General features: G+C 38.2%; 2 protein-coding genes across 7 annotated transcripts in view; both read left to right on the plus strand.

The window, feature by feature from the left end:
* The first annotated feature begins 350 nt into the window (after positions 1-350).
* RALGPS1 (Ral GEF with PH domain and SH3 binding motif 1) overlaps positions 351-20293 on the plus strand; it is a 155337-nt gene continuing 135394 nt past the window's right edge. For both annotated transcript variants that reach the window (XM_087753222.1, XM_087753216.1), the window contains exon 1: positions 351-483. The gene's annotated coding sequence lies outside the window, so the exon portion shown is untranslated. The remainder of the gene's footprint in view (positions 484-20293) is intronic.
* Positions 359-17802, plus strand: ZBTB34 (zinc finger and BTB domain containing 34). 5 transcript variants are annotated; one of them, XM_087753229.1, is made up of 4 exons: positions 359-483; positions 1146-1234; positions 9452-9574; positions 10797-17802. In XM_087753229.1, exons 3-4 carry the CDS (start codon positions 9534-9536, stop codon positions 12316-12318), a joined length of 1563 nt encoding a protein of 520 aa, XP_087609355.1. In that variant the 5' UTR covers positions 359-483; positions 1146-1234; positions 9452-9533; the 3' UTR covers positions 12319-17802. The 5 variants fall into 5 exon arrangements, with proteins under 5 accessions (XP_087609355.1, XP_087609358.1, XP_087609357.1 ...); XM_087753230.1 differs by having other exon boundaries at positions 413-881; XM_087753231.1 differs by lacking the exon at positions 1146-1234 and having other exon boundaries at positions 393-483.

Below are 20293 nucleotides of genomic sequence, written 5' to 3' on the forward strand. Positions count from 1 at the left end.
CACGTTACGTTATGAAGCTAAACACTGAGAATTCTAGGAAGGGATCTGCCTGCGTACGCACCGACTTCATTTAAAGCTTAAGCTCTCTTACGCCTTCGCTGGGGAGCCGTGCTGCAAGGGAGACTTCGCCCTTCCCCGGCCGCCGGACGGGCCCCCGCTTCAGCGGCGCCGGGGACGCGTCCGCCGGGAGCGCATCTGTCCCTGCGGGCTCCGCACCGTCAGCCCCAGCCGCGGGCCCCGGGGGAGGCCTCGGCTCCGCCCGCCGCTCCCGGTGCGCGGGGAGCCGCTCGCCCGGCGGGCGGAGAGGGGCGGGGGCTCCGCCCGCTGCCGGGTCACGTCACCAGGAAGCGGAAGCGCTACCAGAGGAATCAGTTCCGGGTGCGAGTAGCTGTGGGAGCGGGCGGGAAGCGGCGGTGGGAGCGGGCAGGAGACGGGCCGGGCCGGGCCGGTGACCCGCCATGTGAGAGACCCTGGCAGCTCCAGGTGAGCAGCGGGCGGGCCGGCGCGCCGCAGCGGGCGCCCGGCCCGAGGGCCGGCGCGGCGCTCCCGTGCGGGACAGAGGCCGTTCTCTGGAAAGGGGGTCCTGGCGCCCGACAGGCCCCGCAGGGGCGGCGGCCGCGGGCCGGCGGCGGGACGGGGCGGCCAGGGCGTCGCGCAGGGCTCGGCTGCGGTCCCGTGCCAGCGGGCTCGGGCTCGGATCTGCGACCGTCCGGCTGCCGCGGGGGACAGCCGCGGCGCGGGCCGCCTGGAAGCGGCGGCAGCGGCTCTGCTGCCGCGACCGATCCCGGCTCGCCGGGGTTGCTCTGCTCCCAGCCACGTCTCGCCAGAAGCTGTCGTCGTGTAACCTGAGTCTGCGTCTCTAGTGAAATTTTGGCTTGCTGGTAGGGCGGGCGAATGCGTGTGTGTTTCTTGTTCTTGTTAACCCGAACGAGGCATGAAATAACGGGCACAGTGGGCTTGGCTGGCTGAGCGGGTGGAGAGCGGTACCGTTTGTAGTGTTATTGCCAGAAGTTGGTGGACCCTGCAGCTGCTGCTGTTCTGTTAGAGGAGCTGGAAGTTTTAGTGAAGCCCCAGTCTCTGTAATTGCGAAGACCTTTCAAAATCCCTGCAGGTGTGCATAACATACCGAATTCGATTTATTTTAGAATAAACCGAAGTTGAGAGTGAATTTGGAACAAGCCTGAACAGTCTCAGAAACATTGATATGGGAGAGCCTGGTTGCCAGAAAAAAAAGGTGACGTAGGATTAGCTGCACTACAGTTGTTACATGTTGCTGAATTCTCAACATCTGGAATCAGGATGTGCCTGTCCTTCATTGCCTGTTCAATGAGAGCTACAAAATGTTTGGTCTATCAGAAGTAACGGACTGTGAAAATACTATGAAAATGTGTTCTCCAGAGCTACTTTAAATCTACTGCAAAAAATGTTCCTGATATCTAGAGAATATACCTACTTCATTGCTTAAAAGAAACGCTGGAACCAAAAAGTTGCGATTTGATGAAGAGTGACTAAGGTTTAAAAAAAAAAAAAAGTAGATGGATTAAAATGTGTGATACTAACCAAGTATTATCTGGGTAGCAAATAATTTATTATTGTAATAGCAGAAGGTACAAAAGTCCTATCCCCCTCTTTTCCCTTCCCACTTCTTAAAGTTCTGGCTGTATATATATTGCAAGTCTCATGCTATCAGTTGGGATTTTTTTTTATACTGATAGTGGCTTCTCAAAGGATACACCTCAAAGTTGTCAGATATTCAGAAAATGTGGATAGTAACTATTTAGGATTACATAATGGGCATATTATGAAATTTGTGCACAAAATAAAAGTTTGTGATCATTACTTGTAAGATCTTGCTGATTTAAAGTGTATGTATCATAAATCTACCCCTTTGTTTTATTTACCTGACACAATCAATACTTCTGCTGATCTCTGCTATCTCCAGTTTGCCTTCTAGTAACTTTTCTGTATTCAGAAATTAATACATACGTGTAACTGCTTTTGTAGCAACTTGACTTCTAGAGCCAAAACGTAGAGATTATTTGTATTGAGGTTTCTAACGGTTGCATGAAACTTTGTTTATGCGTCAATAGTTGTTTTGTTTTTTACTCTTTTAATCACTTCCATACAGGCAAGCAATTGTGAGGAAGACAATTTGAGAATAAGAGATGAAGGTGGCCCTTGGACTTCAGTTTCACAACTGCTTTCTTTGGATATTTGCTCAAATAAGGGGCTCCTGGGTTTTTTTTCTATGAAATGCTAAATATACAGTTCTAATAATTTCCCTGCTTGCACCATACTAAGCAGTGAGAATAAGTCTGTAGTGTTATTGATATTAGCAAGTGTGTAGGTATGTGTGTGTATACATATACATACATATAAATTAATTGTTTTTAATGTTAAAATCATCTGCTCCATCAAGTGGTTTTCTAGTCATCATGTTGTGAATGTTGGTGAGGTAAAAAGAAATCCTTTTCAATTTTTGTTAGACAAAAGTCTGAACTAGTAAAAAACTTTCTGCAAAAAGCGTAGGGGTTTAATGTATTGCTCACCCATGCAAGTGATGGGATTGTGTTCTGCAACACTTTAGGAGTGCCTGCCTGAGAGACATGAGTTTTACTCTTAATTTCCCTGTGGATGTTTAGTACTTTGAGTGTTGGCTCTCTGTCTGCAGAGGAGGAGTAATGACATTGACTTTCAGTGTAGTGTTCTGTTATCTACTGATGAAAGTGTGCAAGAACTAAGTTTTCTGGTAACTACATTTCAGCCTGTACTGACTGGCTTCAGTTTCTGAGGAAACTGGGGTTTTCCTGCATTTTTATGAGGTAATGTAATGAAATTTTAAATTGTTTTGTAGTCTTCACTACTATAACAGATTCTTTATTTTGGTCTAAAATAGAAGTGAAGCAGACTCATTTTCAAAGCTGTTTTCCAATGAATAATATGACATACGCACCTTTTATTGTGTGCTTTACTACAGGTAATTCGCTATTTCAAGTTTTGGCCAAACTGTCGGTATTTCCTTTGATTCCAATGGGCACTTTTTTTTAGCTTAGTTCAAACTTTTCCAAAACTTAACACACCTTGTGAATTAAGTCTATAGAGCGATTTGTGAATGGCTAACGTTTGGAGGAATGAGGATTCAAAATCCTGTTTTGTTAAGAAAGGAACTAATTGCTTCCATAGCTATTTATTTTTGAGAGATGTGGTCAGTTCCATAAATTTTGCATTACTCTGTCATTAGACTACTAGAAAGCTAGCTTAGTTCTCATTTAGGGTTTGTTTTTTTGTTTGTTTGGGTTTTTTTTTATGGCTTTTGAATCAGGAATCAACTATACTGTAGACTGTTCAAAACGGTACTGAGGTTAACAAAAGTGTGGGCAGGGATATGTAAACATACACTTGTGCTAGCTGCTTTTAGTCATACCGGCAGTTTTATTTACCTGTTAGAGGCGAATCTAACAGAATGATGTGTTGAACTGAGCTGGAAAGGGTTTTGAGATCACTGTAGATTTAAAAGATGCCATAAATAAAGTGCATTTTATCCTATTGGAGAAGCTGCAAACAAAATGAAACTTCATGCTGCAACAGAAATATTAACAGAATTTTCCGTTGTGCTGTACCATCTCTTAGGATCTGTATATCAGCTCTTTGTTAAACTTCCATCTGAGTCCATGACAGTCATTTATTCTGAGATATCAAAATTTCATGTTTCTGTGCAGCAATCTCTCTAGTTGTACTCTCCAGTGTGTCTAAGTTTAAATATATTTAAGTGAGTTTAAAAACAAAGAATACAAATCAACCTAAGCAATGATTGTTGTTTGATTTATTCTCCTATGGATAATAATGCTTCTAGAATTCAGCTTTGTCATTCTCTGCAAACCAAGAGTTCACAAAAGTGTAAATAAGAATGATTTAGGAAATGATCTTGTTTGACATGACAAATACTTGAGCAGTAAATCCATACTTGTTTAATGTTCCATTCAAGGGACGCTTTGAAAGAAAATGGATGAAACTATCATTTTATGTGGTCAAGTAGATACTTGCAATTTTACCACCAATCTTAAAGCCTATTGCTTTGTGTCATTCATTTCTTTGGTTTTAGTTAAGTCATGTGCTTGTGAATTACTGCTATGAGATAACATCTAGGTCACCAAATTCAGAAAGAGTAAAGTTTTTAACTGCTATGATTTATGTGATAAAATGTCATGTTAAAGAGCTTTTAAATGTTAGTTCTGCGTAGTGTGGTCAAACTTTAGAAAAATCTAGTTAGTACACAAAAGACTTTTTATATATCCCTTCCATTAAGGTCCAAGTGCTCCCTTAAGTATCAAGTGGAAACGTTCCCCCAATCATCCTTTCTGTGGTTTAAGAGAGTTGTTTTAAATTTATGAATATATATGTCTATGATTTTAGTGCATAAATTACACGGAGAACTGTGTCATCAGGCGTTTCTTCTGTCACCAGGAGGATGCCTCTGGCAGTGTGTTGTATAGACCACAAAATAGACTGCATGGATGAGCTGAAAATACACAAGGCTCTATTTTTATTATTTATTGTGTGTGTTTCTGGAAAAACCTTTAGTGCAATTGATTTTTAAATCTATAAAAAACGGTAGTATCTGATTATCTCGCTTGAGGTAAATATAAAATAATTTAGTCTCCTTCATGTTCTTTAAAGGCTGGATAGTTCCTAAGAAAATGGCTGCTTGAATTTAGGAAGAACTGATGCAAAAACCAATGCTACATATTTACACAGTACTGCTTATATTACTATAAGCATGTTGTAGTTCTGCACAAAATTGCCTCAGTTTTTGGGACAGTAGCTTTTTTTTCTTCTTCTTTTGTTTTTTTAAAATGACTGTGATATTAAAATCTGGTTTTTAGCTGTGAGGAAGCTTACCATACTTCGGTGGGCCAGCTTTTCACTGAAGCAACAGTGCTGTGTGTCATGCTACATGAGGCCATCCAAGGGCCCTATATGTTGACTTTTAAAAGAGAATATAATTCTTTACTGTTATGAGAGGTATGAACTGGTAAAAGATATATGATCCGTTTCTTTCCTGTTTTTAAACAATATTTAAAGAGGGCTGTCTTAGGAATGCACCTAGACCGTGACATATCTGATTGCAGTTTTTCTTTGGCGCAGCTAGCATTAATTTTTGTGGCTGCTGTAATCTGAAGACTAAGGCAAATGCAAACTGAAAGGAGTGAGAGTGATGAAGATGTTTGCCCTAAAACTTCCATGATCACAGCTGACAGGGTTACATTCCTAGGTTAAAATTCTCTGGAATGATGATGCATTTCTGTAATGATGTGTTAAGTTCTCACAGATGGTGTGGTAAATACTGAATCCTACAAAGTGCAAGGGAGGAGCGCACTGATTTATACAAACACCTGTTTCTTCTCTTGCCTTTTCTCTGGATTCTGAGTAGTAATCTATGGAGTATCCATTCCTCGTGTCATGGAGCACTTTTTTTGTGTTAGCCTTGATTTTCATTATGATCCTCCTAACTTTTCTATGTATTCCTGTTTTCAGACACATGCTACAACAGTAATGATTTGTAATGTGTGTTTTTTCCCAAGGAACCCATGTTGCTGAGCTAACTAAAGAAAATGCAAGGGATCTTTTCTCACACCTTTGTGTGAGTTAAAATAAGCATAATTTGTATCATTCACCTGCCTATGAGAATGGTGAATCATACATCAGTGAGTAAATGAAATTAAACAGGTGCAGACTTAGAAGCAGAAACTAATACGACATTGGCAGACACACAGCTTCGTGTTGTAGTTATATGATGCTTCCCTGCTGCTACTGTATGATGTCAGTAAAATTAAATACCAAATGTGTTTTGTCACCATCTATTCTTGTTTTTTTAAGTGAAATAAGAGCTTTCATAGAACATAATTTTTAAAGTAAGTTTCTTTTGAAATCTAATGAGAAATGTTAAATGCATATCACTCTCATGTTCACAGGTTACTTCAATGAACACTTTTGTTTGAAGACATAGGGCAGCAATCCACTACTAGTAAATTCGTACTATGGTCTACGTTTGCTGTATAAGACCCTGATGAATAAGTGTAATGCAGACGCAAAGAGAATTGATATGATGCTTTTGAGTGTGACTGGATCATCTCCTACAGAAATAGACAGGAGGCTCAACACAGAGCGCTGCTAAGACTTCGTGAACTTATTGTCCAGTTCTGGCCTGTGCTTTAAAACTAGAAAGCCGTCAGCCAATTGCTTAGATAAATAGTATCTATGAAAACCTAAAGCACTTTGATCTGCTTATGTAGGAAGGTTAAGAGAAGACCTATTCATAGACGGGTGCCCAGAGGTGGACTTAAATTTTACAGGACTTTAACTTAACATTACACTATCCCACAGTCAGGGGTGGAAGCTAAAGCAAGACAAAATGCATTACTTTTTAACAATGAGAGTACCTAACATTGCTATGAGTTGTCTTAGTTCTCACTACCCCCCAAATGCTTGAGTTTGTATATTACAAATAAAATTGTCTTCATTCTGAACTACTGTACTGTGGTCTTGGACCTAAAGAACACAGGTTACCTCCATATGTGGTGAAATATCATGGAAGGCACTGGACATGACTTCTGACTACACATTAATTTTTTTTCTTCACCTCTGCTAATTCTATAAAGAATTGTTACGTGAATTAAAGTAGTTACATTCTCATTGCTCTGGGAAGCAAAGCTTCCTTATGACTGTCTGGTTAACTAGAGATGTTTTTTTTTCTTTAGAGCATACAGTGGATGTGCCCAAAGTTAATTTGCATTTTGGAGTACCTTTCTGCTTCAGTTTAATGCTACTCACCTCACCCCAAAAGAGAAGAGGTTAGGGAGACGTTTCAACTTGGAGGAAGCTGTTAAAAATTTGGGGGTTTTTTACTAGCTTTTTCAAACTGTAGTGATCTTCCAGGACTGTTTCAGAAATACTTCAACCATAAATCATATTGTTTTGAAAGAGCTACTGGCCTGACAGCATTGATGAATAATTGAGTATTGTTATGGTACAGTGCCCTGCTGAACAGTATTTTGGTTAATTCTACTGGAATTTGATTATGGAACTGCTGACTTCATTCTGTATAGAAATAACATAAAACCTTCTTGTGTATGGGAATATAATCTAAAGATTATTGTTATTTTCTAGATAGTGGCATTGGGGATTTATGCGAATAAATAAGATCGTTCTTCTTCTAACCATTATTCATCAATAAAACATTGCTAGTGGTGCCTCCTTCTCTGATGTGTGTAATGCCCAGATTTTTCCCCGGGTCTTGGCTTCTCAAATCGATGGAAGAAAGTTGGGGTGCCCTGGTACTAACCCCAGCAAAATTACTGCAGTCTCAGTGCTGTTCCTGCTACAGTCCTGCCTACTCCTGAATGTGGTGTTCACTGGCAACCCTGTTAGTTCCAGGACCTCTTAAACTAGAGATTTCAGAGTTTGGCTGAAAGCGAAAGAAGGGTTCCCTTCTGTCAAGTGCTGCTGCTGTTCAAAATTCTTGTTATTTAACCCCAGCTTTCTACAGATGTTTTCAAGATCAGAGGAACCATGAGTCTTCAAAGGAAGAAACTAAAGTGGAAAAGTAGTTACAAGAAGCGCGTGCTGTAGCTTCTTCATTTTCTTTTTTAAGAGCAGATGGGTATAGGAACTCCTTGTCCACTGCTTTTTGTGCCGTGTTTTGTGTACTTGATCTGTTTGCTTTCAAAGCAATACTCTATGTTCCCTTGATCCCTATTTCTGGTTTTTACTGCTTATCTGCTACACTGACAGCCAGACTTATAGACCTTTAACTCTATCATCCCCTCCACTCACTACCAGGATTTGTGCTGTTTACTCTTAACATTTTAAGCAAAATAAGCTGCTTTGTTTCCCAAAAGAAAGATGAAACAACTCTGAGAACAAGGATGTAGAATTGCCTATAGATACATAGGCCTATGGAGATAATTAGATGTTCTAACAGAGTTGTGATGTACAAGGATCGCTGAGGGTCCCTTTCCTCTTGGTGTCCCTCTCTTCCTGGTTCTCATGCTTTCTCTAGTATGTGTTCACAGTCCATTTTCAATGTGTGGCCGTGTCCTAGGGAGTGCGAATTCATCTAGAGATGCTAAGATGCCATGATCAACATAATTTTTTTACCCCATGGCAAGGCATAAAAAGTTCATCTTCTTTCTGTTCAGGTCTCTATCCTTAATTCATTCCTTCTGTCTGGACTAATGCTAGTGGTGACAGTTTGTATTTAATATTTTGTCTAGGACTAAGTTGTTCTCCATTTTGCTGAGTAAGAGCCCTTAGGGAAGTGTGGGGCAAGGAGGAAGGCCACTTTCTGTATATGACAAACTTTCCGTACATTCTAGACACAAAAAAATGAGCAATTTCTGATGGGATTTGAGTGAGGCTTGACCAAGATCTGGTTCCTTAGCTCAAGAATCCGAAATGATGCAGGAATGACAAATTATCACTGCTGGGGCCTGGTCTTGTAGTTCGTACACAGTCCTCAAGCTAGGCAACTTGTCAATTCATGTCACTTCAGGTCAACAAAAGCTCTTCCTTCACTTACCAAAGAGAAGCTTAGTCAGGAATGTCCTGATGTTGCATCTGTGCATAGCTCATAAGCCCCACAAATTAAAGGTAGTGACCTATGTTGGGTTTGTAAGGAAGCCTGCTGCCCTGTCAAATGAGAGGGAAGTTGACAAACATGTATCCTAACTGCTGAGACTTCTGTCTTTCCAATGGAGTGGATGCATCTGCTAGGGACTTGAACAGTTTCTCTGCGTAACATGCAGGGATGCTCAGAATAACAAGGTTAATCTTGCTGTTTAAGTACTCCATTGTTAGATTAGGTTTTGTTTGTTTGTTGTAATATTTGATTTCTGACCTATGTCTGACTTGGCATCAGCTCACAAGCTCTGCACCGTCTTGTAGCTTTGTTTGCTGAATAAAAGAACTGTCCTGCCAAAGCTATCTTTGCATAGATGGCTGCAATTTTATTACTTCTTCTCAGCACCTTTTAGTCCTTATTTCCCTCTTCAGATATAAGAGCATATAAAATGTCTTTTCCCCTGCTTTTACATAAGAACTGTAAAAACTCAAATGAAGTCTGGTTTACCCATTTTAATCTGACACGTTGGTAACTTACAGAACATGTTTAGCAACTCTGGTAACCTGATTTTGAATGCTCTGTGAGAGTTTTTGACAGTTTTCTAAATCAGACGTAATGTTAGTCAAGTCAGGAAGCTGGCTGTCTTGTTTCTCTGCTGAAAAGAAGTTCCATTTGTGAAGATTATGAATGTTAGTTTTAAGCGACAGTCAGCTGACATAGCTCCAGTTCTTTGTTGTAGGCTTTTTATCATATTCCTACCTGTTGATTTTTGGTTTTAGAGTGCCTGAATTTTCATAATTTGATTTAAATTGTTCATATGTCCCATTACAGCATGTAACATAAGACATAAATAGAAAAAAAAATCCACTAGTATGTTGTGATACATTGGACATGCTTCCTGCATCAGAAGTCAATGGATGATGTTGAGATCTGTTTGTTCAATTGGAAAAGCAGGTATGGTGGCAATATTACGTGTTTAGACTTCTGCATTAATAAGAACAAGAATAGCAATAGAAGTCTGAAGATTCTTGGGCACTTGATTAGGGGCCTAGTCTTGGAAATGTAAGGTGATGTCTGCTACAGATAGACACTCACAAGCAGACAAATGTGTGTGCGCTTTTTATGATAATACTCTATGAAAAACTGGCAAAGTGCTTTTCTTTAGATCTTGTTTTGAAACATATACATTTCTCTAAAGCCTGTTGGAACATCCTTTCCCAGTGTATCAGGCAAGTTTGAGTACCTGTGGTTTATTAAAAAAAATAAAAAATCACAAAAGGAAGTTAAAAAAAAATTGGAAGTCCATGGGTGGCTCAAACACTTTTCCTTCAAATGCTTCGTTGCATATTGACACAAATTCATTATTACCTGGGAACCTCTGACACACAGGGTTAATAATTGGGAATTGAGTCCACACTTAAATATTTCCTTTTGCTAGGATTTCCTTGTTTTGTGATGTGAATATTGAAAGATTGTTTTTTACTTTTTTTTAAATAATTATTGAGATTATTTTCTAAGAAGGTTAATGTTTAAACAGAAATGTCACTGGTGTAGTATATTCATCTCCTCTGAAATAAATTTGACATACCTAGACCTAAGGAATAGTTTTTTAAAATATTTGTGTGTGTGTGTGTGTATGCGCACGCACACACACAGATATGCGCCTGTGGCTTTTATTTAGCAGGTTTTTCAAACTTCATGAAGTACCTTCCAAAAATCATTTCTGGGCAATTTAACAGTGCAGTTCCCTGCAAGTATCAATGTAGTATCTGGCTTGAAGACCTACTAAACGTTCTGAAGTTTTTAACTTGCCTAGTGACTATAAAATTGATATTCTTTGGGGAGGGTGGGGGTATTGTCCTGCAGTTCTTACCAGGGAGTGAAATTGCAAAGTTCCTTTTAGGACATGGACTGTCCCAGGCAGCCTGTGATGTATTATGAGCAATTGAATTGTGAATGTTGCAAAGGGATAATTCAAATTATAGAAATGCAAGAAATGGGTAGATTAAGACTCTACTTTCTTTATTATATCAAGTATTTATACCAACTGCTTTGTTGTAACACACCTTAAACAGATCAAAGTGGTGACTTAACTTGAACATGTGCAAGCATTTATTTTTGAAATGGAAAACTCTGTATTCATTCTCAGTTGTAAATCTTCTCATTTTTCTTTCAGATTACTCTTTACATCAGTAGAAATGGACAGCAGCAGTTTCATTCAGTTTGATGTGCCCGAGTACAGCAACACTGTTCTGAGCCAGTTAAATGAACTCCGCTTGCAAGGAAAGCTATGTGACATAATTGTGCATATTCAGGGTCAGCCGTTTCGAGCCCATAAAGCTGTCTTAGCTGCCAGTTCTCCGTATTTCCGTGACCATTCAGCATTAAGCACCATGAGTGGCTTATCAATATCAGTTATTAAAAATCCCAATGTTTTTGAACAGTTGCTTTCTTTTTGTTACACTGGAAGGATGTCCTTACAGCTGAAGGATGTTGTTAGTTTTCTAACTGCAGCTAGCTTTCTACAGATGCAGTGCGTCATTGATAAATGCACACAGATACTGGAGAGTATTCATTCAAAGATCAGTGTTGGTGATGTTGATTCTGTCACTGTTGGTGCTGAAGAAAATTCAGAAAATCGCAATGGAGTTAAAGACAGCAGCTACTTTGCCAATCCTATTGAGATATCTCCCCCCTATTGCTCTCAGGTGCGACAGTCAACAGCAGGCAGCGATCTTAGGATGGAATCTACTCCAGGCAAAACTCTGCGTAGTCGTCTGCAAGAAGAAGGGCATTCAGATCGAGGAAGCAGTGGGAGTATCTCTGAATATGAGATTCAGATTGAAGGTGATCATGAGCAAGGAGACCTGATAGTAAGGGAAAGTCAGATTGCAGAGGTGAAAGTTAAAATGGAAAAGTCTGACAGGCCAAGCTGCTCTGATAGCTCTTCCCTTGGTGATGATGGATATCATACTGAAATGGTGGATGGAGAGCAAGTGGTGGCAGTAAATGTTGGTTCATATGGGTCTGTCTTACAACATGTTTATTCATTTACCCATGCCTCATCACAGGCTACAGGTGTGTCTGAAACCTTCGGAAGCCTGAGCAATACAAGTCCTTCAAGGTCAATGCTGAGCTGTTTCAGAGGGGGTCGTGCACGCCAAAAACGGGTATCCACTGGTCACTTGCATAGTGATGTTCAGGGCTTGGTGCAAGGGGCTGACAATGAATCCATGGTGAGTAACCCAGGATATGAAAATAGTCCACGGGAAAGAAATGCAAGAGGTCATTGGTATCCATACAGTGAGAGGCTAATTTGTATTTACTGTGGAAAGTCTTTCAACCAGAAAGGGAGCCTTGATCGACACATGCGATTGCACATGGGAATAACTCCTTTTGTGTGCAAGTTTTGTGGGAAGAAATATACCCGCAAGGACCAACTTGAGTATCATATTCGTGGTCACACAGATGACAAGCCCTTTCGTTGTGAGATCTGTGGAAAATGTTTTCCTTTCCAGGGTACACTAAACCAGCATTTGCGAAAAAATCATCCTGGGGTAACAGAAGTAAGAAACAGGGTAGAGTCTCCAGACAGAACAGAAGCATTTGTGGAACAGAAAGTAGGCAATGATGCTTCAGTTTCTGAAGCTATGGATTCTAGTATGGAAATTCATGCAATGTCTAACACATCTGATTAAAATATTACATTCTAAGTGCAACACAAACAAGCACATTACTGATTATTTTTTAAACCTTTTATTATTTTAGTAATCTTCAGTACAAGTATAACAGCCTTTTAATTTTCCTGACCTTCTGGAAATCAGTTTGAAATGGTTTCTGGAGAAGACTACATAAGTATTCTTTGGTTTTGAAGGAGGCTGGGTTGTTTGGGTTTTTTTTTACTTTTGAAGATGCTCAAAATATAAAAGACTGTGCTGGGGAAAGGATAGGAAGAGTCTGCTAAAGTTTCCCTACTGGTTGATCTGGCAAGACACAAATTCCAGTGGTGAAAGATACTAGAATAAGATTGGCAGCTCTGCTGGATACACCAAGAAGCTGTAATCTCCCTTATTTTATTTCCTAAATCCTGTTGCTGGTAATGAGTTACACAGCAGTGGGGAGAGAGAATATTATAGCTTTGATTTCTTCTGTGTGTCATGATGAAATCTGTTTGCTTTTACTAACTGTTTTTGGTAGTTAGTCTGTTTATATATATAAATTTGCTTTATATATATAAAATGTTTTCACTTTTCCTATTCTGGTTGAGGTGAATGTAAAAGTATGTCAAGGTTTATACCATGTACCACTCTTTCAACTGCTAGGTCTCCTCTCTGCTTAGGATTTAGGACTTTGGACTTTGGGAGGATGGTTTTGGTTTTAAAAGAATGTTGTTTGGTTTTCATTTTATTAAACTATTACTTTGTGTGCAAAAGCAAAGTTAATTACCTTGTTTTAATAGCTTTGCTTTATTACATATGTAAACCAAATGCCATAAATCTATTAAATTATGGTTAAATTGTTGAGGGGTTTTGTTAGTTGTCTAGAACTTAAGCTGGACAACCTGTGGTGCTGACCTTTTTATATATATAGAGATAGATATATCTATATATCTATATATATATATATCTAAAAAAGAAAAAAAAATTAGCAAACCTAAAAGTAGCATTGTGGTTTTAAATGTGTTTTTACTGGCCTCAGAATCTACCTTCATTTTGTACTGTAGAACCATACCAGGTAATTAAATTTAACTTCATCGCTCTTTATGGTTGGTTGAAACCTGAGAGAGATGATGTAATTTAAACTACAGTATTTCCAAGCAGTGTTTTAATGGGTCTCTTCACAGAGAGCTGTTTTCAGGTGCACATTGACTTCCTACATAAAGCTCCAAGTGATATGTCAGCACTTGGAATTTATACTTTTTTTTGTATTAAAAAAACAAATACTCTATGGGAATTTCAAGCAATATGTCTGTTATTTCATGTGTGAGTATTACAGAGTTGCTATGGCTTCCCTACTATTTTAAGTGGTTGTTTTCTGCATAAAGGAACTACCAACAACTTTAAAAATACTCTAAATCTTTTTGTTTCACCAAACTTTTTTTTTAATATGGTGCTAACTTCATCATTTAGGTCAGTATAATATATAAAATGTGAAACCTTATGGTAGCAGTTAAGCAAAAGAAAAAAACATACACACACAAAAACTCAAAAACAAACAAGAAACAAACAAAAAAACCCCATGCCAAACAAACCAACCACAACAACAACCAAAAAACCAATAGCTTAAGAGACCTCAAAAGCATGAACTGGCAAACACTACTGTGTAAAATTCAACCTGATGAACAGAATTGAATTCATCACATGCTTCTTTAAAATACAGGTTTTATATAATTGGGTTTTATGTTTGTTTAGCAAATATTGAACATGTGAACATGCTGTTTAACTCCTGAAATTTAGAAAATAAAAGCTCATTCCTAAATTATAGGAAAGCAAAAAGGTAGGTTTGCTATCTTGTAAAGCTTTTTTGGCTCCTGTGAAGTTGGGGCATATTTGTGCAGTAGCTTTATTAAATACACTAGTTCTTAATATTGTGACAGTCTGCAATAAGAATTAATTTCACTAAATACAGATTTACAGTATAAACCCCACCTGCTCCATTGGAGCAGTTTCAGTTAAATTGAGTGCATAATTTCCCTCTTTGTCCTAAACTTGCCTAAATGAAGAGGCAAAGGCTGGGGAGATGTTTCTCTCCTTGAAGCAACAATAGATCTTTTGTTTCCAGTAAGGGAAAGTATATGTCTGTGTCTAGGGAAGGTAGTCTATATGTTTACCCACTTAAAAACATGTCGATGTTTCCGATACTGTTTTTTTCCTAAATGTTTGTTTTAAGTAATTAAATGCAAAAAAAATTGTGTTTTGATAAATTAAGTTTGAGACATGCAAAATTCAAGAAATGTACAGTTATTTTTAACCCTTTATCTTGGACCTGTGCTGTGGTGCCTTTGGTGTGACTTTTTCCATGGAAGTATGAGTTGAGGATATGGGTACTAATTTTACATTTCTTGAATTTCTCTGTGTCACAATCTTAACATTATTTAAATCTAGTTCTTTGGATTTGTAAATGTATTAAAATGGTTTGAGTTTACCAAAGAGTGACTTATCCAAAATTGTCTCTGACAAAAACAAACAGAAAAACAACATCACTTTGATTGTACAGGTTCAGGTTCAAAACATTGTAGTGGGACTGTTAAGGGGCAGGAAATGATCACCTTTTTCTACAAAATCACGATTCAGCAGTTTGCAGGTTCTCCTTGCTCCTATTTGTGTTGATATGCCATTTACCCTTTCCACTGCTAGCAGTGTTAATAATTATCAAGCCATAACACAGTACTGTAAAGTTCAGCAGTGCTTGAAAGGATGCATACATAGGTGAGCATAAAACATCATTGAGCATTACATTTACACTTACAAAGTGTGTGACTCTGGTAGAAAACGAACTTCAAACCTGGCAACAGCAATTAAATTGTGCCTTGTCACATAATGGTATGCCAGGATTAACATTGTCATGAAACGCGAAGCATTATCTGGTTGAAGTTCATTTCACAAGTCCACCAGAACAGAGTATGCTGTGTTATTTTAAGCAAATTATGGAAGTACTGTACAGTGTCTTGTGTCTGTACAGTTTTAAGTTAGCACAGAGCTGTTATACATTTCATTTACAATAAATGCAGAAGTCAATAAAATATGTGAAGAAATATTTGACAGCAAAATAAATCATGAAATTATATAGGCTGGTTCATAATTGAGTCTCTTCTTAATCTACCTTTTTAATTATAGACAAATGTGAAAACAGTGACAGTGTCCTTTCCTCTAGATGTTTAACCTATTATGACAAACTGTGAAAATAAAGGATTTTATACCTTTGCTAATGTTTGTGGTTTTAAACAGTTCTTTTTGTCTTCTTAATCAGTTATCTTCCATATTATTTCTTTTAAACTTGTAAATACATTTAGAAAATAGCTTTGTAAATACTTACAGTATATTAAAAGTTCAGTTTGGTCAATAAGGCCTCAAGATTGGCTCTGCTTTTTTAGTGTGAAATCTTTCAATAGCATAAAGGATACCGTCAACTCACTGTTCAGCAGAATATACTGTAGGCCTAAATTGATAGTTCTTAATGCAGTCTTCCCAAGCATAAATTAATGTTTTATGCTGCAGCCTTTGGTTTACTTTTATCTAAAACAATGAGGCCTCTTAATATGTTTAGGCTGAATTATGGGAAGAACAGCAGGAATAAAATCAAGGGCTGGGAAAAGATTGAATGAGCTTTACCTTTAAATATATATATATATATATCTCTTATTTGAATTTTTGTATTGGTTTACTGTGATTCTTTTATTGTCATTTTTCTAAACAGGTTTCACATGAAACCATTGAAAGGGACTCAAATATGCAACACCTAATCTATTTTCCAAGGGAATTTTACCCTTGAATGGTGCTTTTTGACTGGTCAGGGTTATTTATTAAATTTTATATTTGAAAGTATTTGGGGAATTATGTAAATTCTTTATATGAATCTGTTTATTTCATTAATTGTAAATTTCATAATACTCAGTGATTGAATTGGAATTTTAGTAAAGTCATTCAAAATGTTCAAAGTTTATAATCTGTGTGCATTTTACGTATATTTTAACAAGTGCCAGAATAGTTGTATTTAATATTGTAGATTTAATACTACTTGCACATCCCTGTGACAGCATTAACTTAAGTTACACAAGTTTACATTTTAAAAAAAATGCTAAACAAACAAGTAAGCCTGGGACGTGTAGGGGATGTGAAGCTAAGTATCAGTAACTGAGGAGGTTTGCTTCTGGTTTCTGTAAGTAACTCCTGCTGGGGTACACAGAATAAACTGCTGTCTCTCCCATTTACATATGCTATGAATTCAGCCTTTGGACTTGTATTGCAAGCCTCTGGTTGTCTATCTGATTAGAGGTAGAGCTCTTGCACGATTTTAGCAGTGTTTGTTTCTGACTGAAAAATTGTATTTTTAAATAATTTTTATTTGTATGGTTGTTTTTCATTATAAATAATTGAACAGTTTGAATGACTTGACTTGGTGTCATTATCTTGCAATATAAACCGGTAACCTCACAACTCCACACTTCATCACCATATGAAGTAAATGAAGCTAGCTAAGCTGATGCTGTAACAATTAATAACTTGCCATTAAGGATTATTTTATAGCATGGATTTTAAAATATTTATTCAAATGATATTTTACTCTTGTATTCACTTTGGTTTTAGATTTGTGACATGAATATTTCAGTGCTGCTTTATTTTGTTCTGATGAATTTGTTTCTTGCTTGTAAATTGCTTTTTTTATGGTATAAAGTCAATGGGAATTGCTGTTTGTAAATTAAAATGCTTCTAGAGCAAATCTATGGTGTCAGTGTCTACATTTAGGTACTTAATTACTAAGGGACTTGCATTTTAGATGCTTTTCCTGAAGTGTTATAAAAAGTTTCAGTTTAATACTCACTTACCGACTAGGAATCAAAAATCTTTAGAGACAAACTACTTTTAAAGTTTCTCTTTTTTGCCAGCATTGCTTGTTTAGTTCTGAACAGATGATCATTTGAGTTTTATGCTCCAAAACCTTTTCCAGTTCTCAAAGCAAAACAAAAAACCTGGCTGGGTCACGGCAATCAGTTTAACACCAAGCCAGAAGCAAGTCAGTTGGGTAGGGAGGTAATGTTTAATTTCCACAGCAGCATTTGCATTTTATGTTATGCTATATGTAACAATAGAGCTAATACTGTTCTCAGCAAGTGTAGGATACAGCTCCTCCTAGCCCACAAGCTTGAATTGAACACGAGTAAGCCAGCAACTGCTTAGCTACTTGCAGCTGATAGCATGGCCTTAATTTGTTTCATGGCAGTTTGACAGTTGACAACTCTGTAAGTGCCTTTGTAACAAGCAACTTGGAGGAGTTAGTATACAACTTGGCTGAGGGTCTGTTATAACTGATTTGCTGAGATAGGCTTATCCTTCCTGGGACAACTGGAATTTTGCAGAAAGAATTTTTGCTTTATATTCATGAAAACACAGCTAATACCATTAAATTTGGCTAAAATTTACCAACATTGTTACCAGTTTTTCATTGTGTATGAGATGATACTAGCAAAGACTTCTGTTCTATAATAAAGCTGAATTAAATTTAAATGAGTTTTAAACTTGCATGCAGCAAAGGACGTGTTTCTATAATGCTGATGCAGCTGAAGAATATAGTTATCTTGGCTCGCTCGGGGGGATGCGGGGCTTTTTTGGTGGGTTGGTTGGTTGGTTCGTTGGTCCCCTGAGACCCTATGGGCAGATTCAGAATGACTAACTATTTTAGCAAAACATCTGTTCAGATCCCCTTGCTTATAAGGTCTGAAAAGTCAAGTAATGCAGGATGAGGTAAACAAGACGTGACTGTTAGGTGAGGAGTAAATGTAATGTTGCTTTTACCTGGAGAGCAGAGAGACAGAACATAGCATACTTCTTGTATTTCCCTCCACACCTGTGTTTTGTTTTGAGTTGGTAGAATTGTTTCATCTTGTCAGGTAGCCATAGAGGTTAGAAACAAGATGCAGCAAGGTTGTGTCCACGGAACTTGATGCAGTTACCTTTTAGAGCCAAGCTGCTCGCCAGTTCCTTCAGAAAATACTTGCTGTGTTTACTTCGTTATAAGTTTCTATCCACAAACCAGTAATAAAAGCAGCTTTAGCTGTTTCCTGTGCAGACTTGTGAGTTGGGAAGAGTGTGAGCTGACATGATCCTCAACAATTGCATTATAAATGTCATAGATTTGTTTACAGCAGATATTCTGTGGACTGCATGCTGGCATAGATGTTACACAACACTGGGTACCTTGTGGAAATTTCTTTTAGTATGCAAGTGTGCAGAAGGGGCTGCATTGCAGCATCAGTCACAGGCCCCAGTATCTCTTAGTTATTTCTGAAGGCAAGTGTAAAGTTTCCTCCTTGATGTGGCCGGCTGCTTTTTACTTGCTTTAGTCAAGCAAAACAAACATGCGGTGTTTTGTTTACAATGCTATGCAAGTACAATCTAAGTTATGGAGTTCTAGATAAATTTGCCCTTTAGAACAGATACTGTTCCTAAGGGCACCAAACTTTTTGGGAGCGATGGGGGAAGGGAAAGTAGCTAGGAACTTCTTTCATGTAGAAGTGGTACATGTCTGGTGCTTCTGGAAATGTGGTTTTCAGTAAGAATGGGATGTATGTCTTTGCACCATCAGAGCAACATACGTGCATAATGTGTGCAATAGCACCTGGATAGTGTGCCCTATAGCACGAGTGGTACTATGAATTGTAAAAGTAACTTAAACTGTTAATGAAAGAAAACATTCTTTCCTTTAAATTGAAATTCTTTTTGGTACATTTTAAAATTGTATTCTTTTGAAAAGCACAAAATTGCAGCACTAGCAAAATGTAAATATGCCACTTATGGGTAGTGGTAAACTACTGGTCCTGGTCAGCTGTGCCTCAATGTAGTGGAGTTTGGTCAAGGGCATTAGAGAAAAGTTGTACATGAAGGCTCATGCTTCTATGTCCACTGTGCAAACTGAGCTTTTTTCCTAGTTACATAAGAACGATGTGTATAGGAGCAAATAATGCTGAGTGGGAACAAGAGATCTCCCTTTCTACCAAACATCTTAAGTTCTGGCATCAGAAAAAAAGGGTATAATAGTATCAGGGAAGATCTTCTGTATGATAGAGTGTAACAGAAGGCTTAAAAAGGCAGTAACAGAGCTCTGAAAAACTGTCTGTCTATACTGCTGTGGTACTATAAATCAGAGTCATGTTTAAGAAAGACATGTGCCTATATGACTTCCCCAGAAGCCTTGTACTGCATAAAACAAAAGACAACAGATGTAGACAGGAAAGGAAAAGATAAAAGGGTTTTGGTCAGAGGGGCAAGCTGCAGTCATCCACAGTGGACTTTTTCTGGCATTGAAACAAAGGAGGGTTTTGAAGGAGGATTTTTTGAGGCAATTTTGCAAGGCTGATGGACCATTCATCAGTTTGAGGCAGTATCAGAGAAAGTACAAAGGTACTTGTTGGAAAACATAGTAAGCAGGCAAAGGACAGTGACCCTGGCTAGATGTAAGTGAAATGTGATGATAAGAAAATAGACATATTGAGGATTAATGGAAAAGCCCTTAGAAGTGAAGATACACAATTGCTTTTGGAAGAGGAAACTTGGGAAAACAGTGAAGGGGCGTGACCAAATTGACAAGATTAGAAAACTGTCTGTGTAGGTTTAATGAGTCAAGACTTGTCAAGCTAGTCAAATAAAGTCAAAATGATGATGTACAATCAACTTTTTACACTGTGTAAAACACAGTGCCTATCACTTCAAGAGCCATTCGTAATACATCAGAAGACTTCACAGTATCGGAATAGTCTTTCTTAAGGTTGGCTTCTCTCCTTTTATAGAGAGGAAAAATCTTCTAGATACAAAGACAGGGAGTTCCACTCTGCTCAGATATAGGATGACATAGGTCAATTGCCTCTGTAAACTAGCTGGTAGCTTCAAAGGACCTCTTCTTTATCTGTTTTGTCCAGATGAAGATGTGGAAATAAGAGAAATTGTGGTGGTGTATATC

This window comes from Nipponia nippon, unplaced genomic scaffold (assembly GCF_047370975.1).
Source record: "Nipponia nippon isolate SJK-2023a ecotype South Korea unplaced genomic scaffold, ASM4737097v1 scaffold_16, whole genome shotgun sequence".
Taxonomy (NCBI): Eukaryota; Metazoa; Chordata; class Aves; order Pelecaniformes; family Threskiornithidae; genus Nipponia; species Nipponia nippon.

Bases quoted from the DNA above. Each gene is read 5' to 3' on its own strand.
- ZBTB34 (XM_087753229.1), top strand. From the start codon at position 9,534: ATGGATGATGTTGAGATCTGTTTGTTCAATTGGAAAAGCAG. The intron at 9,575-10,796 runs GTATGGTGGCAA...TTTTTCTTTCAG, and splicing joins TTGTTCAATTGGAAAAGCAG to ATTACTCTTTACATCAGTAG.